Here is a 23,862-nt window from a genome sequence, read left to right on the forward strand (position 1 = left end):
GATAGCTGGAATGAACAAATGAAGTGACCCAGCCTCTGGCCTGGGGAAGAGATGATGATGATGATGATAATAATAATAATGGTATGGACAACAATAATAATTATTATGGTACTTATTAAGCTCTTACTATGTGCCAAACATAGTAAACACTGGGGTACATACAAGAATCAGGGTGGATGTATTCCCTGTCCCACAAGGAGTAGGATTTAATCTCCACTTTACAGATGAGGAAACTGAGGCATAGAGAAGTTGTCACTTGCCCAAGGACACACTGAAAATAAGTGATAATCAAGCAATCATATTTATTGAGTGCTTATGGTGTGCAGAGCACAGAACTAAGCACTTGGGAGAATACAATATAATAGAGTTGGTAGACATGTTCCCTCCCCTCATCAAATTTACAGGGGAGACAGAGAGTAATATAAATAAATTGTGGGTATATACATAAGCAAAGCTGGGATTAGAACCCAGGTCCTCCATACTCCTTTTGGAATCATACTTTTTGTCTCAAGGCATTGTGTGAACTGTGAGCCCACTGTTGGGTAGGGACCGTCTCTATATGTTGCCAACTTGTACTTCCCAAGCGCTTAGTACAGTGCTCTGCACACAGTAAGCGCTCAATAAGTACAATTGAATGAATGAATGAACTACCCTCCATTCACATCCCTCTTACGCTGACACACCCACCTTTCACACACATACACAGGCACGCACGCACACACACAGACACACACCTATGAATCCACCAGAAAAGAGCAAAGAAAGTGGGGAGAAACTGCAAAATTATAGCTAATTCTTGCTCCAGGACTCCCTCTTGCGGAGCTCCCAGAAAATAAACACAATATATGGGAGGACCACAAACCTCCCACTGTTAAAAGTCAATTAACTTTTTTGTGCCTCAGTTTCCTCAACTGCAAAATGAAGATTCTAGACTGTGAGCTCATTGTGGGGAGGGAATGTGTCTGTTTATTGTTGTGTTGTACTCATCCAAGCATTTTAGTACAGTGCTCTGCACACAATAAAAGCTCAATAAGTACAATTGAATTGAATGAATACCTGTTCTCCCTCCTTCTTAGACTGTGAACCCTATGTGGGACGGGTTATATTCAGCCTGATTAACTTGCATCTTCCCCAGTACTTAGAACAGTGCTTGATACCTAGTGAGTGCTTAAAAATGGTGGCAGCTGCAAGAACAACTTATCTTCTCTCCTTCTCCAGCCGTTGAACGGCTTCGTTGTTGAGTTCCAAAGAGTTCTCACCTCATCAGCTAAAAGAGCTTAGCAGTGACAGGATGAACTACTGCTGCTATTTCCATACTGGCCCCACCCACTGCAGTCTTCTGATACAACTCCTAGGAGTATTTAGTACCCTTGATTGAAAACTTCTGGCATAAATCTATGTTTGATTTAATTCCTTTAAGGTCAAGGTAGTTTTGAGAAAATGTCTGATGTCTTAATCATTCCCATAGAGCATTAAGCATCAAGCGCTTAGTACAGTGCTCTGCACACAGTAGGCGCTCAATAAATACGATTGATGATCAATCAATGGCTTGTTTTCAAGAGTTTTCACACTATTCGTTTAGAAGAGGCATGCGATGATGTGGATGGCTGTCAATCAGTCGGATAATCGTATTTATTGAGGATTTACTGTGTGCACAGCACTGTTCTATAGACTTGGGAGAGTGCAATACAACAATATAATAGACACATTTTTTAATGGAATTTGTTAAGCGCTTATTATTTTCCCAACATTCTACTAAGTCCTGGGGTAGATACGAGCTCATAAGGTTGGACACATTCCATTCCCACATGAGGCTCACTGTCTTAAACATTTTATTTTACATCTATTTTACAGATGAGGAAACTGAGGCACAGAGAAGTGAAGTGACTTACCCAAAGTCACACAGCAGGCAAGTGGTAGAGACGGGATTAGAACCCAGGTCCTTCTGGCTCCCAGACCTGTGCTCTATCCACTGGACATCACTGTTTCTCTTCCCACAGCAAGGTTACAGTCTAACTTCTGTCTCCTAATGTGTCAGAGAGGCCAGGCTCAGCCACTAAGCAACAGCCTAGCTGCTAGGGAAGGCCGTGGCACATGCTGTTGTAGTGTTCTCCTTGGCCGTGGTTTAGATTGTGGACACTGAGCCACAAGGAGCCTGAAATCTGCTCCTGTAACCACAGACATCCTACAGAGTTTTGTTTTTGTCATTATGTTGCCTTATTGTTTTGTTCCATCTCTCCTTATGTATCTGTTGCCAGTCCCTTCTCCCCCTTCAATCAATCCATCAGTGATATGTATTGAACTACTACTGTATACAGAGCACTCCTAGAAGAGTACAATATAACAAAGCTAGTAGATTTTATTTTTAGATTATTAGCCTCCTGAGGGCAGGCATTGTGTCTTATTCCCACCTGTATATTCTTTCCTAGCACATAGTATAGTGCTCTGCATGGAAAGTGTTTAATAAATGCTACTACTCTTACTTAATTCCAATCCTCTTTCTGTGACTGATTTGTTGGACCACCTTGGGCACTCGGATGATCTCCAAGTCTCAGACCCCTCCAAACGCTGTTTTTTAAGGGACCAGGAAGATTTACTTCTATTGCACAGAATCGGTGTGTAAATTAAAAATCTTCCAAAGTTGCAAACAACTCTCCCTGGCAGCATTTGGATTTTGACTCCACAACCCATTCCTCCCCATGATTCTGCCCATCCAGCAATTTAAATATATTAAATCTATGGATGGTTTTATGATCTGGAAGGATGCGTCCTCCCAATTCATTGCCACTTGATATGTAACCCCAGCTGCAGACATGCTTTCAGAGGTGGAAGGTTAATGGACCCACATTAACCAGCACCACTTTCTCCACCTGTGTGGCTTTATTGTAACAAAAGGCAGATCTGAGCTAGTAATTGAAAACTGCAACAGGAAAAATACCAGAGCACTGGGCATGGAGCGTTACATGCCAGCATAATTTCCCTGTGCTCTAAGATGTCTCTATAATAAAAAGCCATCTATTTCATATCAAAGGGTCAAAATCTAGCATATTTCCCCAATTGTAATTAGCCACTAATCTGAGCATTCCAGGAATTAAAACCTAGACTCTAAATTCGTGGTCAGGGAACATGTCTAACTCTGTAGTCTCTCAAGTGCTTAGTAAAGTGCTCTGCTCACTGTAAGCTCTCAATAAATAACATTCATTACTCTTTTACCTAGTGTATATTTGATCATTTGTATTCATTTTTCTCCATTATTAGATTGCATGTCATGGACACAGGGACACAACCAGGTATTTTCCTGAAAATCTGAAACGGGACAGGGGTGGGACTATTTCATAACCAGAAAAATATGTTGACCTAAGGGAAAGAAGATAATATTCTTTTTACAATTTTACGGCTAAACAGAATTTAAAGTTTAAAGAACCCCAAGCTCATTGGAGAATTTTCTCTTTTACTATTACTACTACCACTATTAATAACAAGAATAATAATTATAGTATTTGTTAAGTGCTTACTATGTACCAGGCACTGTACTAAACACTGAAGTAGATAGAAGGTAATTGGGTTGGACTCAGTCCCTGTCCCACATAGAGCTCACAATCTTAATCCCCATTTTCTGGATGAGGAAACTGAGGCCCAGAGAAGTGAAGTGACTTACCCAAGGTCACACAGCAGACATGTGCCAGAGCCAGGATTAGAATTCAGTAGTTTTTTTTTCTAGCCATCACTAAGTGAGAAAAGGGTCCTTTGGGAGTTGTTTCCCAAGCTACAGAAATTTTTCGGGCATCCTAAAATCTTTCTAATGATAAATAAATTATTATCCAAGTTCCCACAACCTTTTCCACAGCTCCCCTTTAGTGTGTACGCCATGGCTTGGAGTAACCCTGAAGTCCATTTCTGTGAAAAGAAATCATTAGTGCTGCCATCCAGAATGCTTAAAATCAAAGTTGGCACGATCAAATCCAACTCTATGTGGTCTTATATGTTTTCAGTCCCCAAATTAGATGTCTGTTCAACTCCAATGTAAAATACACATATATTTTTATATCTTCTCATCAATGGGCTACCTGTGGTACCACACTGCTTTAATTTTTAAAGATACATTTACAAAATCAGGTTCATTCCCCCCCCCCCCACCCCCAACCCCATAGAATCTCCAAGTACCCCAGGTTCTTAGGCTCTTTTTAATAAAATAATAATAATAATAATAATAATAATGATAATAATAATAATGGTATTTGCTAAGCACTTACTATGTGCAAAGCACTGTTCTAAACTCTGGGATAAGTGATGGCATTTGTCCAGCTCTTACTATGTGCAAAGCACTGTTCTAAGCGCTGTGGGGGGATACAAGGTGATCAGGTTGTCCCACGTGGGGCTCACAGTCTTAATCCCCATTTTACAGATAAGGTAACTGAGGCTCAGAGAAGTTAAAGTGACTTGCCCGAAGTCACACAACTGACAAGTAGTGGAGCCAGGATTAGAACCCATGACCTCTGACTCCCAAGCCCATGCCCTTTCCACTGAGCCACGCAGCTCTTATCGTTTTCCTCCTAATTAGATTCTTTTGAAAGTGCTGCTTTCATCTCTTTCCTGGCTCCTTTTTGGCTGAAGCAGACCATCACTAAGACTGCATCTCTTGTCTGATGTTATCGATTGACTAAGCTGTTAAATCTGGCATCTGTACTTCCTGTGAAGAGATTCCCTGGTAAATACTGACTCTATTAGCTAAGGAGAACACACCATGACTCAAACGTTGAACTGTCAATCTGATTGAGTCCTATGCTCTGTCTCAGAAGAAGCGAGTAACCTTCCTATGTTCTCTGGTGTTTCTTTTTCTGTTTAGCGCCAAGCTAAACTTCCAAGGGGAAGCCAATAGAACTTTTCTGGGAGCTTTGTCAAATCTATTACTTGGCCATCCAATGAAGCTCCATCCATTCAAAATAAAATGTGTTTTTGTTGATGGAATGATCAGCAACTCTGGTCTCAGAATTGTAGGTGTCATTGTAGGTAGTCAAGGTAGCTTCCTAGCCTGGCCATCTTAACTTTCCCTTTCCTTAAATGAAAAGCACTTTGCAGATGCAACTGATGCACACAAAAACACAAATAAGTCACTCTCAAGAAGGCCTGGTCAGTATATTTCAGAAGAGTCAGACTTCTTTGTTACAGAATTTCAATTAATTACGTTAAGTAAAATGCAACTTTAAAGATGAAAAAAGTTGAATAATAATAGTTGTGGTATTTATTCAGTGCTTACTATGGGCCAAGCACCGTACTGAATGCTAGGGAAGAGACAATATAATCAGGTCAGATGGAGTCCCTACCCCACAAGGGGCTCACAAACAAAGTGAGAGGGAGAACAGGGATTGAATCCCCACTTTAAAGATGAGGAAACAGAGGAACAGAGAAGTTAAGTGACTTGTCCAAGGTCACACAGCATGAAAATGGCAGAGCCAGGATTAGAACCCAGGTCTTTGGATTCCTAAACTCATGCTCTCTATCCACTAGGCCACACTCAAATATCACAGTTACCACTTCTATTACCATTTTTTAAAGTATTCTCATTCAGGTTTGTATGGTTTCTAATGAATCTCTTCCATCTTCTCTCCAGATTTCTTTATGGCTCAGCATGCTGCTTTGCTTTAAACAAGTACTTCAGTCTGAAACTGAGATTCATTATTTAATCTCAAAAAAGCACTCAATAAATACAATTGAATGAATGAATCTCACAAAGTGAAAGAAGTAGCATGGCTCAGTGGAAAGAGCATGATCCTGGGTGTCAGAGGTCATGGATTCTAATCCCAGCTCCGCCACTTGAAAGCTGTGTGATTTTGGACAAGTCACTTAACTTCTCTGTGCCTCAGTTACCTCATCTGTAAAATGGAGATTAAGACTGGGAGCCCCACGTGGGACAACTTGATCACCATGTATCCCCCCAGCGCTTAGAACAGTGCTTCACACATAGTAAGCACTTAACAAATACTATTATTATTATTATTATTAAGTACAGTTCCCAACCCATCAACCTCAACAGCATTTGTACTTTAACAACATTCCTGTAGAAATTATGTGGTTAAACTCTGAATGTGCTACAGGTACATTTATGTGGAAATCAAATTATGTTTCTTTATGTATTTGTTTACTATTAAATCCCAGCTAAAATCTAACCCACAACTCACCATGGTGAGGGGAGGGTGAAACAGCCCCAAGTAGTGAAGTAACTTCTGGGGTTATGTCAACAGTGGTGAAAGCTTCTGGCCAAAGAACTACCCAAAACAACTTACTTCATGGATAGATTCACAAGGAATTCTGTAAAATGACTGCCCAACAGGGATGGTGAAGACTGCAACGTTTTTGTTGTCTGTCTCCCGCTTCTAGACTGTGAGCCTGTTGTTGGGTAGGGAATGTCTCTATATGTTGCCAACTTGTACTTCCCAAGTGCTTAGAACAGTGCTCTGCACACAGTAAGCGCTCAGTACGATTGAATGAATGAATGCAATGACCATGGAGGTGGTTACTATGGCAACTGCCTGTTGTCTAGGGCATGCTCAAAACTGGCACTAGACTGAGGTCATTTGGGGGATAAATTGGTTTGGTACATAAAATCAGTGCATGAATTTGGCAATGTGCTCTTTCCTTGCCCACCTACTCACTTGTTGCCCCAACTGCTACCGGAGGGGTCGGGGGGGGGGGGGGGTGATGGGGGGGGTGACGACGACATGATTGATAGGGACAAAAGACTGAGTGGCACTGTACAAACTACTTGCACTGAAATCAATCCCTTCATTCAGGCTCTCAGAACCAAAGTCCGTGTGAATCGACTGCACTTCATTCATCACTTATGATGGGAAATTCTGGCACTATCATCACTATAAAACTAAGTATAAGACATATAAAGAGGTCAGTCCTTCTAGTCCATTTATTTTCATTTTATATTGCAAACTATAACTTTCAAACATTTTAAGAGGGTTTATCATTTTAAACTGAGAGTTTAACATGCAACTGCACTATCTGCTGCCTCATGAAGCTTGCCCAGGGGATGAGAGCTGGCTATCCAAGCCTAACAAGTCTCGTTCGTGCCAAGTGACACTATCTGGTTAAGATTTCTAGGAAGTATTTCCCAGCTGCTAGCCTCCCACACAATTTTTGTCAATTGAAAATTTCCTTCTTGTTGGCAGTGTTGATGTACTCTTCCCTGCCTTTATTTGAAAGTTAAATCTGATTCATAGAGAATCGAAGAACACAGCCAGTCCACAATAAAATTTGCCAACTTCATGGGCAGCCGGAGGTAAAGTTATCTAAGTGTGAGCTACAAGGAAACCTGGCAGCTCCTGAAATATGCCAGTAGAGGAACTCAGTGAATATGCAGCATCCTCTTAGCTTTTAGCCCAAGTCAAAAACACGCCATAGCCATAGGGCAGTCTAGACCAACAACACATCAGAGGAACCATAGTAGTAGTAATACTATTCATTGAGTACTTGCTTTGTGCTGAACACTATACTAAGCACTGGGGTGAATACAAAATGAATTCAGGCATTAAAATGCACCTAATCCAGCAGCCCAAAGTGGGTATGATCGGCACATCAAAGAGTAAATTACAAACAAGGCATGGGCAATTGGCACATGTGCAATTAAAGAATTGGTAGCAAGGGACATAGATTGGATTATGGACAATCAGGGGAGGGGGTCATCATGATGTTTTTTCCCCTTCTATGCAGGGTTTGGGTACTGTATTGCATTACCGACTCGTGTTCAGCTTGGCAATTCCCATTTTGTTATTTTTTGCAGCTGATCTTCCCTCTTCACCTGTAATTGACCCTATTCAACCTCTTTTCCTTTATTTCTGATGAATTCTCCAGACAAACATACTGACTTCCTGCCTATTCTGTTGCTAGCTCTCCCTTCCAAATGGTGTTGTCCTGAGACTTAAAAAATCAAATTTTATTTTCTCTTCATTGAAAAAAAACTTAACAGCATTGAGCTCAGGACAAATACAGGTGGAACATCACTAATTATACTCTTCAAGATTGGCAGTGGGCCACTAGGTCAGGAGAGTTTCATGTTCCAAAATGGGGTTCCTGATGTTCATCATTAATTGATTGTGTGGGCTGGAAAAAAAGACTGATGTTCAGCCAACAGTCCCTGCCACAAGGTGATTATGAATGGATTACTCTTTGCTGGGAGTCTACAGCTGTTTACTGAAGCATTTGGTGCTTTCTGCTCTCTGACACACAACTGGTACGAAGAGTCTACTCATAAAGAGCCACCTCTCCTAAGTTGGTCTGTGTGCCACTGCTGTCTCACAGTGGTCTACAACCATACAACAGTACCTGAGATTTAGGGACATGGATCTGTAAATTGCCCCTCCGTTCACCCTGATGGCAGAGATGCCACCTGAGCTCACCATATAGAAACTGTTAAAAAAAAAGCTGCTGTCAGCATTCTCCTGTCTCTCCCCTCTCCAGGCCACACTTCACTTTGATGCCCCAATTATTTTTCTGAAAAAATGTTCAGTCCATATCTCCCCACTCCCCATTTAGTTCCACTGGTTGCCCATCCACCTGCACATCAAACAGAAACTCCTTCTAAACTGTGAGCCCATTGTTGGGTAGGGATTATCTCTCTCTGTTTCTGGATAGTGCTTAGTACAGTGCTCTGCACACAGTAAGTGCTCAATAAATACGATTGAATGAATGAATGAATGAAAGGGCGAAGTCAGAATATTGAACCCTGTGAGCCCACTGTTGGGTAGGGACTGTCTCGATATGTTGCCAATTTGTACTTCCCAAGCGCTTAGTACAGTGCTCTGCACATAGTAAGCGCTCAATAAATACGATTGATGATGATGATGATGTCCTCTGACACCCAAGCCCATGCTTTTTCCACTGGCTCTGCTGCTAACCTATTTGATTTTATGTTTTATTTTTCCAGGTATAAAGAATTGAATTAGCTTGTCCCAAATTCCCACAGCGATCTTCATTCTCTTCTTAAAAGGTAAGTTCTACATTGGGCCCTTTTCCAGTTTTAAGCACTTCATTAGTCAATCACAAGTTGTCAAGATTTATAGCTAACGATGGACTGTGTGATGGCTTCAGCAAATTTCTACAATGCCCCAGAGCTCATTTTAACAGTAACAACAGATTTGACCACGTCAGTTTTAATTAAATGGTTGTAAACTCATTCTTCCATTAGTCCAGTTTGAACTCCCATCTTCCCATTTTATAAGTCATCATATTGGATTTTCTTGTGTCACAATCCTTTTCACAACTCTGGTCATAAAGAAAAAGGAAGTACTTTAAGAATCTTATCTTTCCGGCACAATAAAAGAAGATTTTCGTTCTTCTTCGGGGGGCACCTGATATAAAGAATCCTGTGGACAATAACCCTCTAGTGACATCTAGGAAAAAAACAGTTTCTCTCTCTTTCTCTCTCTCTCTCTCTCTCTCTCTCTCATACACACACACTCATCACAGAGAATCACAGAACAATCAATCAATGGTATTGCGTGCTTATTGTCTGCACTGCACTGTACTAAGCACTTGGAAGGGTTGAAGCAGCATGGCATAATGGATAGAGCATGGGACTGGGAGTTAGAAGGTCATGGATTCTAATCCCAGCTCTGCCACATGTCTGCTGTGTGACCTTGGGCAAATCACTTTACTTCTCTGTGCCTCAGTTAACTCATCTGTATAATGGAAATTGAGACTGGGAGCCCACATGGGATTGGGATTTAGGACAGTGCATTGCACATAGTAAGCGCTTAATAAATGCCATCATTATTATTATTGGGACTGTGTCTAACCTGATTTACTTGTATTCACCCCAGCACTTAGTACAGTGCTTGGCACGTAGTAAGCACTTAATAAATACCATAATTATTATTATTAATTATTATTATAAGAATTGATAGACATGTTCCCTGCCCATAAGAAGCTTATAGTCTACAGGGGGAGATAGATATTAAAATAAATTACAGATATATGCATAAGTTCTGTGGGGATGAGATTGTGGCAAATATCAAGTAAAGTAGCTACTTGCCCCCCACCCCCAATTTCCTCACTCTAGTGAGACTCAGATCAGCAAAAGTACTCATTTCAAACCAATATTTAGAGAGGCTGCAATAACCCCAGGGCTGATCTTTTGTAGCTTGCATGTATACCAAATCTAAGACCAAAATTCAAAGAAGGAAGGATGAAACAGTAAGAAGCAGTTCATTCCTATTGCATTTCAATAAAATGGCTGCTGCTTGAAAGCACCAAAGGAGCCCCTCAGTTATTTGCAGCAAAGCTTCCTCCCCTACCCTCCCCCTGTAGGCTGAGAACAGCATATGGTTAATCTTCTGACAGTTCAGAGACTGCTGTTTACTCTGAACCTCCAGGTTGCAATATGGTTCATAGTCACTAATAAGGACAACCTGCCACTTGAGAAATTCTGTCTGGTGAAATAAAGAGGCCTAATTGTTCAAATTTGCTCACTGGGAGATGAAATGTCCTTCATGAATATACTGAGGTGACTGAATAGAAAACTAAATCAAAATAACCAATTCATATTTGCTGACTGTAACTTTTGAAGTATATACATTTTTCCATAAAGGTGAACAAACTAATGATCAGAGCAGGAATAAAGGCTAAACAAATGTAAGAGGATTTTGCCTAACTGTTCATTGTTCAAGATAAGGAATGCTTGATTTAATAAACTGGGTTAAAAATATAATCAGGAATACATAGGATTAAAATGCCCCTAAGGTCCAAACTCTTCCTACCAATCCTTAGGCTATTATTATATATATCACTCAAACATATTTATTGAGCACTACTGTTACTGTTTGCAGAGCACTATACTAAGTATTGAGGTAGATTCAAGGTAATCAGCTCAGACACAGTTCCTGTCCTACAAGGGGCTCACACTCTAGAGAACAGGGAGAAAGGGTCTTTAATTCTCCCATTTTGCAGATGAGGAAACTAAGGTCGAGAGAAGTTAAGTGACTTGCTCATGATCACTCACAGTTAAGTGTACAATATAACAGAATTAGAAGGTATATGAAATTATTCAGCTGGTGTTTAATTTTTACAGTTAAATTTTATACAGGATATATCACTGTACACTCAGTTCTTCCACAGTGTATGTTTTCAATATGTGTTTTAGCTAGAATGCAATTAGGGAGTAAGGGAAGGTTCTTCTACCAACATGGAGCTGTTTGGAGTGGGTATGTGGCATTTCTGAAGGAACTGCTTGTTCACATGCCCTCAGGTGAGCTCTGTTGCTGAGTGTACTTCAGGTTAGATGATGCTACCAACCATGAGATTTTTATCAATTTGCAAGTGTGGCTGGTAAGACCACCACCACCTCTTTCACGTTGCCCCTATGGGAAATTTCCAAGTCTTGCTACCCACAGGGACTGCTTTCATTTCTCCCTCATCATATTGAGATTTTCCCAAGGCCAGTTCTGATACCTGAACCCTTGGTTGATTAGTGGCCAAGAATCTTATTCCAGATCTGGAACTTAACACACACAGGGAGTGTATGACTTTCAGCAAATAATAATAACAATAATAATAATGGTATTTGTTAAGTGCTTGCTATGTGCCAAGCACTGTTCTAAGCACTGGGGTAGATACAAGGTCATCAGGTTGGCCCACCTGGGGCTCACAGTTTTAATCCCCATTTTCCAGATGAGGGAACTGAGGCCCAGAGAATAATAATAATAATGGTATTTGTTAAGTGCTTTCTATGTGTAAAGCACTGTTCTAAGCACTGTGGGGATACAAGGTGATCAGGTTGTCCCATGTGGGGCTCACAGTCTTAATCTCCATTTTACAGATGAGGGAACTGAGGTACAGAGAAGTTAAGTGACTTGCCCAAAGTTACACAGCTGACAATTGGCAGAGCCGGAATTTGAACTTATGCCTTCTGACTCCAAAGCCCGTGCTCTTTCCACTGAGCCACGCTGCTTCTCTAGAGAAGTGAAGTGACTTGTCCAAGGTCACACAGCAGACAAGTGGCAGAGCCGGGATTAGAACCCTTGACCTCTGACTCCCAAGCCAAGTCTCTTTCCACTAAGCCACATTTTGGGGTATTTATTAAGCACTTACTAAGTGCGAGGCATTGCACTAAGTGCTGGGTTAGATACAAATTGATAAGATTGGACACAGTCCACGTCCCACCTGGGGCTCACAATACTAATCCCCATTTTACAGATAATCTAACAGACACAGAGAAGTTAAGTGATTTACCCAAGACCACACAGCAGAGCCACTTAATTTCTCTAGGGCTGAGTTTTCTCATCTGCAAAATGGGAGAATTAAATCTTGTTCTCCCCCTCCCCTAGAGTGTGAACCCCATATGGGACAGGGACTGTGTTTGACCTGATTATCTTGTATCTACCTCAGAGCTTGGTATAGTGTTTAGCACATAGTAAGTGCCTAACTAAAATAACAATTATTATTATGGTCTGATGCTGCCTACTATCTGTCCATAACTATGCCATAACTTGATATTTTATTCAATTGTGTGCTTAGCATATTTCTTCTGGCCACACTTTTTCCCTAGAGACCAGCTGTTTGGGTATCTGGCTGCCTCACATTCTCTGCACATGTCCTCCTGCCCCAGGGAAGGGCTGATGAGATGAGCATTGCTCTAATACAGGGAGTCTGACTGCATTCTAGGGCCTCATTGTTTGTGACCCCTTTTTGTCATTTCATGTTAGTATGACACAAAAGTGTTACTGGTGGCTCTGCTCTAGAAGTCAGATGTGGTGTCTCTGATTCAAATTTTACAGGTATATGGAGGAAGAAAAAATGGGGAGATAGTGGTTTGTTAAAAATTCTGGATAACAAAGCAGAGAGAGAGAGAGAGAAGTGGGCTCCCAATAATATACTGATTTTCTTTCTAGCTCTCTCCCTCTCTTGCATGCACACACACACATACACACACACACACACACACAAAAACTCTCACCCTTTTATTTCCCATCCTGGGAATGTGTGAAACCGTCATTAAATAATTAAAAAAAACTTAATTATTTGGTTTCTTTAGGAGCTTTCTTTAAAATACTAAATTACAACAAATTTAATGTTTGGTCTTGGTGAGGGCAGGAGGACACAGAGCAGAACTAAAAACCAAAATAGCTTTTCTGATTCAGAAGCTGACCAATCCAATTTTCCTCAAGCAGCTCAGCTTTGAATCCTGAGTCTAGCACACTCTCATCTAAGGCTCTTTCAAAAGGGGTTTTGTTTCAGCACAATAGCAGCCATGAGGGCCAGGACACATTATTGCAGGACCTGTTTGGGTGGATTTCAATTTGGATCCAAGAAAAAGATGTAAGGGGTCTAGCCGTACACCAATACAAAATAAACTGGAGATGTGGTAAGGTGGTTTATCATAGCCGTGGCTAGAAATGTAAGTCTGTTTTATGCATTATTGTTGGTAGTGCTGTGATAATTATTGTGAAGGAGACTCAGAGGAGCAATAAATTGCAAATACTCTATTGCTGTTTTTGTGGCTGCTTATCATCTGCTTCTTTTCTGAGCACTATAGAGAATCGCTCCTGAATAAATACATCACTTCAGGGATCACATTTGGACATGCAAAGCCCAAAATGCATTAAAATATTATATCAAGTCCTTTTGGGTAAATTCAAATGCTACTGCAATACAAATGAAAAAGTGTCAAGTGTAACCATCCACGCCCCTTTTCTGTTCAGAAATCTCTACCAGTTAGCTGGTGCTATTGCGGCCTATTAATTGTTCATGTGGGAAAAAGACTTTTATGAGTAGCCTAGAGAGCACAACACTAAGATTACTGAAGATAAGGAAAACTGGAACTGGCCTGTATTAGAACAGAGAGTGACATCACTTATTAACCTCTCTCCTGGTCTATTTATGAATGATGCAGTGATGCAGAACTATCCTACTAGCTAGTATGAAAGACATATATTCTAGTCATTCCTGGCTTGGCCAAAGGTAGAGAGGAGGACTTTCAATAATTTAGTTTGCCCCTTGACCTCAACTTCCTCATCCACAAGAGGAAGGCCATTCCTTCACCAATTACATAAGCTCCGTCCCTCATCACCCACTGCCACTTTCTACAGGCTAAAGGGAATGTCATTCCATTAGAAGTTGGGCACCACGGTCAGATTGCCCTGATGGAATCCCAGACATGGCTGGGGTATAGTTGAGATAGAGCCGGAGGGTGGATATCTCTGGAGGGACCCTTGGGCATGCTCCCTGGCTTCTCTGTTCCCTAAATCACATCAATCGTGACTCACCATCTTTAAGGGCCCTGCCATGCTTGGAAACCCCACCTATCTCTCTCTCCAGCTTTACATGGCAAGCCCACGTATACTGACAGAAGCAAGGAGGTGGCAGTAGTATTTGTATTTATCAGCACTTACTGTGAGCACAGCACTGAATCAAGAAGGGCAATACAAACTCTCACCCTTTTATTTCCCATCCCGGGAATGTGTGAAAAGTCATTAAATGATGAAAAGAATTACTTGATTATCTGGCTTCTTTAGGGGATTTTTTAAAATACTAAATTACAACAAATTTAATGTTTGATCTTGGTGAGGGCAGGGGGACACAGATCAGAACTAAAAACCACAATAACTTTTCTGATTCAAAAACTGACTCCTGGCAGAATCAAGGAGGAGGCAGTAGTATTTACATTTATAAGCACCTACTGTGAGCAGAGCACCGAATCAAGAAGGGCGATAGGGAGGGTTGTTATAGCTAAACACCAAGTCAATGAAATGCAACACAGCAAAACCCCTTTGTAGAAAATGTCTTTATACAAAAAGTTCCCCCAAGCAAAGGTATGGTAAGCAAAACCCCACCTCCCCATCACTCCTTCCATTTCACTGTGAAAACACTTCACTGTAATAATCAACTTATGATAAACAGACAGTTAAATACTGAATATGCCCTAAAGGCAGTTCATGCATTCCTTCTTTTCACTTTTATGACAAGGGAACATCAAAAAAGACATTGTTGCTCAGTACATTCTTTAAAAAACATCAAATTTTCGATTCCAGTGGCTTTCCACAATACACTGATACTTGCATTTAGATGAAGCTGGTTAGTCCAGTGACCAATTATTTTATATTCTGTACTTTTGTTGGTCATTTGATACTGGAAAATGTCATAACGTCCAGGTGCATCGCCGTTTTCATTGAAAATAACTGGTGTCCCAGCGCTGCCTATAAATATTCAGAAAAGAAGTTTAATAAGTGCTTCTGGAAAATGCTGCTGGAAACTTTATTATTCCATAATCTGAGATATAAAGACTGTGATAGAAGATTCTGAAAGACTTGTTTTTCTTCGTGCAATGATATTTGCATGGTGATAAACTCAGCTTTGAGAGCAGGACAGGGAAAGCATATGATCAGTAATTGAGTTAGGCAGTGAATGAAAAGCTAAGTAAAGATAATGCTAAAAGAGAATTACATAGGACTGGATATCTTTAGTGGTATGACTATGGAGGAATATAAATACATTTATGACTGCTCAGCATTGTATACATAAAATATACTTTAATAAGGAATTTGAAATAAACATATAGGTGATATGACTCCCAGGCCCCCCTCCCCAAGACAGCTCTCAGGACTTTAAATTGGTCCTTTCCCCAAACCTTTTACTGCTAATCTTCTCCCCTACAGATAGAAATGGGTGGAGCTAGGGGTGTACATTTCATGCAGGACGGAAACATAGTAACCCTTGGCCAGAGGGAGCCCCTGGTTTTCATTACACAAGACCCCACTACTTGGAATCTTCAACTGGGAGCAGGATAAGGGAAATTGAATTACCTCCTTCCTCCCCTTTCATTTCCTTCCACTAAGTGCCTCTCTTGTCTTCTCTCTCACCCTTTCTTGCTCTTCTTTTAATGTCCTCATGGTCAATCTCTACTCCTGCTGCTAGACTTTTTCCCATTCTAAAAAATTTCCTCCCTCAACTAGTTTCCTAAATGAATCCGGAGATCTTGATTTGTCACTCAGTACAGCCTTTTCCTCCTACCTAAACTCCCCACAATTCCTTGGTCCAATCTATGCCCTTCCTCTCCCCTCCTCTTCTCAGTTCCTTTACCTCTTACCTCTTCCAGAACTTTATTTCCCCTCCTCTTTTGTGCCTGTCTTGTGACTCTCTCTTCTCTTCATCATTTCCTTGCTTTCTTCTTTCTTTTCCCATCATTTCCTTTCACTTGCCTCTTCCCAGACATTTTTTTCTGTTGTCTGCTGGCTTCTCATTTTATGATCCTTTTTTTCTCTCTTGTGGAATATATATACTTGGCTTCTCTTCTTCTGATCTATTTCCTTTTTCCTGTTTTCTGTTTCTCTTTTCTTCTTCCTGTTCTTTCCTGCTCCTCCCTCTTTTATACTCTTCCCATTCTAGTTTCTCTTTTGGGTCCCCTTTCTATCTTCTGAGACTGCACTACACCAACATCTCTCCACCCCATTACCCTTTGGTTCCTTCCCACATGCATCATTCTAGGGCATTTTGTTTGTCTTTTTATACGTTCAAAATGCATGCAGGATGGAGAGAAAAGTGGCTGTCATAGACCAGGTATACACATAAGTTCTTTCCTGAGCACTTAGTAATAATAATATTAATGGCATTTATTAAGTGCTTACTATGTGCAAAGCACTGTTCTAAGCACTGGACAGTACTCTACACAAAGTAAATAAATACTCAAAAAATACTGTTGATCGATGCCATTGCTTCTCTGGGCTGAAAAAGGACAAAGTGCTTCAGACCATCAGGCATTTGCCCTATCACTTCCTAGGATGGTTTCAAATTGCTGATGGAGTCACCCCTCAAGAATGATGGATGAACCTCAGTCTTGACATTTCATGTGTAAGACCCCATGCAAAGGAATTGATTTTAGTGGTTGGCTCTGGGCCACCCACAGTCTCTTTTCCCTGCAAGTCATGTTCCCACGAGGACATGGAGCACAAGGAGTGAGTAGGCAAACAGGGGTGCCACACATTGCAAAGGACAGGTAGAGATTTTACCACAGTGCACCCACAGTCAGCAGAAGCAACCACAGCATAGTGCTAATGCTTTGTAATCATACCCTGACCAGGTGGTTGCCTTGATGACCACTGTGGTCCTCTCCACCCATGCTAGCAGTTATTTTTCAGGATTCCTGCTTGGACCTACCTCCCAGAATATTTTAGGTGGTTTGTAGTATCACCACTGATAGCAAAATTCCAGCAGACAGAATAGGGACTAGAACACCAGATCCTTGATAATACTACTACAAATACTAATAAAAATTGTGGTATTTGTTTATCCCTTACTATCTACCAGGCACCGTTCTAAGCACTGGGTAGATATAAGACAATTAGGTTGGACACAGTCCCTGTCCCACATAAGGCTCACAGTATTAATTCCCATTTTAAAGATGGGGGGAACTGTGGCACAGAGAAGTGAAGTGACTTGCCCAAGGTCACATAGCAGCCTGGCTGTCAGGCTGTGCTCTATCCTCTAGGCCACACTGCTTAACTTTGATGTACAGGGCAGTGCTTCTGCCCCTGTACCAACAGCAGGGCTAGTTCAAAACTATGACTGTAACATACAGTCTTGTCTTATGCTGTCGAGTCGTCTCCGACCCATAGCGACTCCATAGACACATCTCTCCCAGACTGCCACAGTCTCCATCTGCAATCATTCTGGTAATGTATCCTTAGAGTTTTCTTGGGAAAGGTACGGAAGTGGTTTACCATTGCCTTCTTCTGCACAGTAAACTTAAGTTTCGGCCCTCCACTGTCTCCCATGCTGCTGCTGCCCAGAAGAAAACCCTTACCATTGGAGGATAATACAGGGAAGTCTAGGTGGATCTGTGAAAAGCCTGAATTGCCCGAGTATTTTTTGGGGGGTCTCCCTCCGGTACTGGAGGTAGTGGGGCGTCTATGTTGCTGTGTTTTCGTGTTTCCAAATGTTTATTAAACTTTGGTTTAGTTCATAGGTACCTCAATTATGTGGTTTCTTTATAATGCTCTCTTCTCTGTCTCTTTAAATCTTTCTAGGGCAGCTGAGATTCAAGTCTTTCTCCCTGCTGCTCCTCCCTGCTAATCTCTGCAGATCTCCAGCTGACTGTCAGTTCAAATTGTAGCCTTGTTTACTACAGGGCAGATCAAAAGCTTCCTTCTTTAGGTCAAATCCTGGGAGTGCTAATGAGGTAAAATGGAGAATGGAGGAGGTTGCATTATCACAAACACCAGATTAGTGAAGTCCAAATTAAGGAGATTCATTCATTCAATTGTATTTATTGAGTGCTTATTTTGGGCAAAGCACGGTACTAAGCATCTAGGCGAGGACAACAATAAACAGACACAGTACCTGCCCATAACAAGCTCACAGTCTAGAGGTTCTACTCTATCTCCCTTCACCTCCCTCTCTCTTTTTCCTCTCCCTTTCTCTCTCCCTTCTTCCCTCTCTTCTTTCCCCTCTCCCTCTGCATTTCCCTTACTGCCCCTCTTTCTTTCTCCCTCTCTCCCTGCTTCCCTTCCCCCCTTTCTCTCTATAAAAGCATGTATATATGTGAAATAGTATTTATAGTTAAACATAACATACGTGTATTTACTATTTTAAGCTATATGCATTACATAGTACATATGTATATAAGTAACATATCAAATGACCTATAAGATCCTAGGTTACTGAACCAAATTACCATTACCTGGCATTTGGGAAAGCAAATGTTCAACTTCATTATTTTAGACAGTCAAAGACCACTGGAATACAATTTGGCAGGCATTATTTTAATTATAAAGCAAAAATCATTGGATCCTACCTCTATAAGGACTTAATTAACCTTTTAGTCAAAAATTGTAGTGGATTTGTTCTCTAAATCTATTTAAAAATGAGTGTGTAAAAACATATTTCTGGATTTTGGAGAAAATGAAGACCCTTAGATGACAATGCAAGAAAATGAAACAAAAAACAAAAAAACTAGAGGAAGCACCCATATAATTACCAAGTGTTTAAATGTTAGACACATAGGTTGATCAATCTACACAATAAAACTGAAATGATAATGCTAATGAGGGTTTCTCAGGTTAGAATTATAATCAAAGAAAAATGCTTTAAAATCTCTCAACAGTCCTGGAAATTTTTTTTTGAGTAATTTTAAAGTCCTGTCTCCTGGGGGAATTGTGAATTTCTCTGATGAAGACACGCTTTATTAACTGACAGCAGCCATTTTTTAAGGACTATTTCTTGCAGAGACCAAAATCTGAAGCAGTGGATTTTGCCTGGCCCTTGATATAGGCAAGGGACTTGCCAATCATCAAATTAATACTGAGAGGGAAGAGAATGCTGAGACTGCCCTGTCAGTAGCTTTAAATGAATGTCTACTGTGTGCAGTACAGTAGAAGAAGAAAACCAGATTCCTGCCCACAGATAGGTCACAACATAATAAGGGAGACAGACATAAAATAATGTACATACAGGAGAAAGAAATGTTCAAATACAGGGAATGTAAAATATGTTAAAAAAAGTGTCATGAGAAGTGGTAAATGCATGTTAGAAGAGAGGATGACTTGAGAAAAAGAAAAATTAATTTGTTCATGGAGAGTTCATCAGTCACATAAAGTCTGCATTCAGAAACCTTTAAATTGAGCCCTAAATCCCAGGCCTTTTACCTACAGTTTACTATTATTGAACTGACTCATTACACCATGTCTGCTAACTACCCATAGCTCTTTCCCTATGAAACACCCTCCATGGAAAAGAGACTCCATCAGCCTGCCTAATTTCAAGGAACAAATCCCTAGAAAACCCAGAAGTCCAATACTAAATCAACTAGTTTACCATTGTGTAAAGAACACCCTTTCCCATGAAATGCTCATCAGTAGGCATTTTCAAAACATCCATTCTTAATATTCCAATAAGATGTCAGATGTCCCTAAACATCAGCTGACCTAAAACCATTATATTAATTGGTGCCAAATAGCACGTTCATCCATAAAATGACCCATTTTTCATCTAAGCAATGAAATGTGTTTACATGTTGACAGTGCCTAAAGAGCCAATCAATATCTATACTTCAGGCAGAGATTGCACTTGCATTTGGATTTGTACCCTTCATTCACCCCACCCTCAGCCCCACAGTCTTTATGTGCATATCCATAATTTATTTATATTAATATCTGTCTCCCCTTCTAGAATGTAAGTGACTGGGGAGGGAACATGTCTATCAGCTCTGTTGTATTGGACTCTCCCAGTCATTTAGTACAGTGCTCTGCACACAGTATGCACTCAAATGTGATAGATTGATTTCAGAAATTAATGTTTGTTTTATTGGCAAAATTGGAATTGAGGCATTTAACTAAACAAAACCTGCTTTTAGGGCAGGTAAGAAAGTCAAATGATTCTGGAACTGTTTGCCCAAGCAGGCTCCTCCAACCCCTACTTACACTTTAACAATCCTTCTTACCAGACAAAGATTGTTAGAAATATTTTCAAAAAGCTCCCTCTCTCCCCTTCCAGCTTAACACTCCTCCCACTGAAGCAGCTTGTTACTGCTAGAATACCTGCCACCATCACACCACTGTCCATCCCACTCATCTCAATATCAGAAAAGCAATCTCTGATGGAGCTTTTTAGCAATACAACAATCAATCGTATTTATTGAGCACTTAACTGTGTGCAGAGCACTGTACTAAGCACTTAAAACAAAGGCACACTTAATAGGATCACATCCTTAGTTTTATCATTTACAAACCAAATTGCCGGCACATAAAATGTCACATATCTGCATTTCCCTCTTCAAACTACAAAACAATACTATACTAGGAGATGAAGCAGCATTTGGAAGGTCCCAGGAGCAATAGAATGTTTACACCATATGACAATAGTTAGCTTTAATGTCTCACCATAAGCCTTTTGGGACTGCTTCTGTGTTTAGGTTAATGATTTTAGAAAGCTAGAATCCTGTATTTGTGCACACAAATCAGTACTTAGGTGCATATATACCTGCTCTGCATTCCTCAGGCCTCATTTGAAAAGTGGGCCCCATTCTAGCTTCTAAACAGGTTGGCATTTGTGCATAGCTCAAGGACAGCTTATTAGTTAAAAAGAGAAAACTTTAATTGACTTCTTTGTTGAATGGAAAAAGGCAAAAAGAGAGTGCTGTCTCCCAGAAGTCAGAAATGTGGTACTATGAGACCAGCACATTCTATATTCTGGCACCATTGCTCACTCACTGGAATGATTCAAGGAGACTCATTTATTGTTTTCATTCCTTATTTTCTCTGTAAGGAAAATGAGATCACAATAATGCTTTCTGGCCAGTAAATTATTTTGTGATCCCTGAATTGATGATGCTGCATAAATGCAAAGTGCTATTTGTCATTACTGAAGAGTAGCACTTGAGAAAGAAGAATAGAATATTTAATTGCATTAAAGCACTCATATTAGAAGAATGAACTTTGAAGATGGAAAAAAAAAAGCTTAGGTGTGCCCAGGATATGCATTTCAGTGAAGCAGACGAATTAGGGGATTGAAATAAGATCTCCACAAAGGAAAAGACAAAAGAAGCCATTAAAACATTTAATGCCTAGTTAAAGGAATGAAATAGAAAGGAATTATCAGCAATTAAGCAGAACTAAGCAATGTATTTTGAGAACAGACAAAAGTGTAATCAGTTAGGTAGGGTTCAGTGATAAGTGCAGCTATTAAATATGCATTTTCTCATACACAGAGGGTGTTTAGCCATCACACAATAAGGAATTTAAAATAGTAAACACATACTGCCTTTTGAGTTATTAAAAAAGACATCTAAAATTGTCACTAGAGTATTACCATACACTTTACAATCACTGCATATGCATTAATGACAATGACAGACAAGTCCCTAAATAAAAATTCCATCTTTGTACATAAGAAAAGCATTGAAATGGGCTTTGCTCTCTGAGGCAAAAAGCTAATATCACCACATGTACTGTACCTGGCTTTACTATAATTAAAACAGGAACACATGTTGAAGAACATTCCGGGGAAGATAATTAGGCTAGAGCAATATGCCATCAGAGCCTAAACACTTTAAGTCAGTGACTGACTATCCCAGATGCAATAAGAAGCACAAAGTATATTTTATCCCAATCATGGGAGTGGATTCTAGTTCTAATCCCAACTCTGCTACTTATCAGCTGTGTGACTTTGGGCAAGTCACTTAACTTCTCTGTGCCTCAGTTATCTCATCTGGAAAATGGTGATTAAGACTGTGAGCTCCATGTGGGACAACCTGATTACCTTGTATCTACCCAGCACTTAGAACTGTGCTTGGCACATAGTAACTGCTTAACAAATACCAAAATTATTATTATTATTACCCTCTTTACATTATTTGCATTTGAATAAGTATGTGGCCCTTCTTTCTTGTCTTTCCACACTGACCTTGGTTCACCACGCTGGGAGGAGTGCCTTGTGATAGTCATGCAGATAGGAGGCACCTGTCTGGATAGAAGGCATCAGAGAAGCAGCGTACCTTAGTGGAAAGAGCCCGGACTTGGGAGTCAGAGATCATGGGTTCGAATTCCGACTCTGCTACTTGTCAGCTGTGTGACTTTGGGTAAGTCACTTAACTTCTTTATGTCTCAGTTACCTCATCTATAAAATGGGGACTAAGACTGTGACCCCCACGTGGGCCAACCTGATTATCTAGTATTTCCCCCAGTGCTTAGAACAGTGCTTGGTACATAGTAGGCCATTAACAAATACCATTATTATTATTACCTGTTGACTTGGGGCATTTGCCCAGGACACAAAGTTGTTTCTTCATCTGGCTTCCAGATATTTCAGAGAAAAAGACCACAGCTGAACTATTAAAACACAGTTCATTCCCAACCGGCTCCCCTCCCAACCCTGCCTGCTCAGCACAGCACACTGGGACAAAGATCAGGATTCATCTTCATGTGTGTATGTCCAAGCTGAGAAGGAGATCACCAGAGCACTCACCACAAATTAGCCCCCAAAATTCAGTACTGCCAAATTAAAATTTCTGTTTATCTTTCCCTCCAGGTAGCTGTCTGACAACTGCCAGTCTTATTAATCAATCAAGAGCAGCATGGTGGCCTAGATAAAACAACAAGAGCCTGGGAGTTAGAGAACCTGCATCCTAATCACTGTCCTGCCACTTGCCTGTGGTATGATCTTGGGTAAGTCACTTATCACTCAGTCCCTCATCTGTAAAATGGTGATGAAATACCTGTTTCCCCCTCCTATATGGAACGTGAGCCCCATGTAGACCAGGAATTATGTCAGACCTAATTATCATGTATTTCCCCAATGCTTAGTAGTACACTGCTTGGAACATAGTAAAAGCTTAGTAATTACCACAATTATCTTTATTATCAAAATGTTATTTATAAATCATTTACTGGGTGCAGAACACTGAACTAAGTACTTGGGAGAGTACAGTAGTGAAGGTAGACACTATCTGTGTCCTTTAAGGAGTTTATAATCTGGCCATGGAGACAAACATTAAAACAAATTATAGGTAGGGGAAGCAACAGAGCATAAAGATATGTACTTAAGTGCTGAACGGGCTTAGGTAAGTACCTAAGTGCTTATGGGAAATGGACTTAAGTACATAGGTGACCCAAAAGGGATAGATAATAGCGTGAGGAGATGAGAGATTTAAAATAATTATGGTATTTGTAAAGCACTTACTATGTGTGAGGCACTGTACTAAGCACTGGGGTGAATACAAACAAATCAGGTTCAACACAGTCCCTGTCCTACGTGGGGCTCACAGTTGTAATCCCCATTTTACAGATGAAGTAACTGAGGCACAGAGAAGTGAAGTGACTCACCCAAGGTTACACAGCAAACAAGTGGCAGAGTCAAAATTAGAACCCAGAA

The 23,862-nt window shown here is 40.5% G+C and overlaps 1 protein-coding gene across 1 annotated transcript in view; it reads right to left on the reverse strand.

Annotated features, from left to right (window-relative positions):
- GRM8 (glutamate metabotropic receptor 8) overlaps positions 1-23,862 on the reverse strand; it is a 438,522-nt gene that overhangs the window by 57,753 nt on the left and 356,907 nt on the right. The window contains exon 8 of the mRNA XM_038752335.1: positions 15,061-15,197. Within this exon, the coding sequence (XP_038608263.1) occupies positions 15,061-15,197 (137 nt within the window). The remainder of the gene's footprint in view (positions 1-15,060; positions 15,198-23,862) is intronic.

Source organism: Tachyglossus aculeatus, chromosome 10, assembly GCF_015852505.1.
Source record: "Tachyglossus aculeatus isolate mTacAcu1 chromosome 10, mTacAcu1.pri, whole genome shotgun sequence".
Lineage (NCBI taxonomy): Eukaryota > Metazoa > Chordata > Mammalia > Monotremata > Tachyglossidae > Tachyglossus > Tachyglossus aculeatus.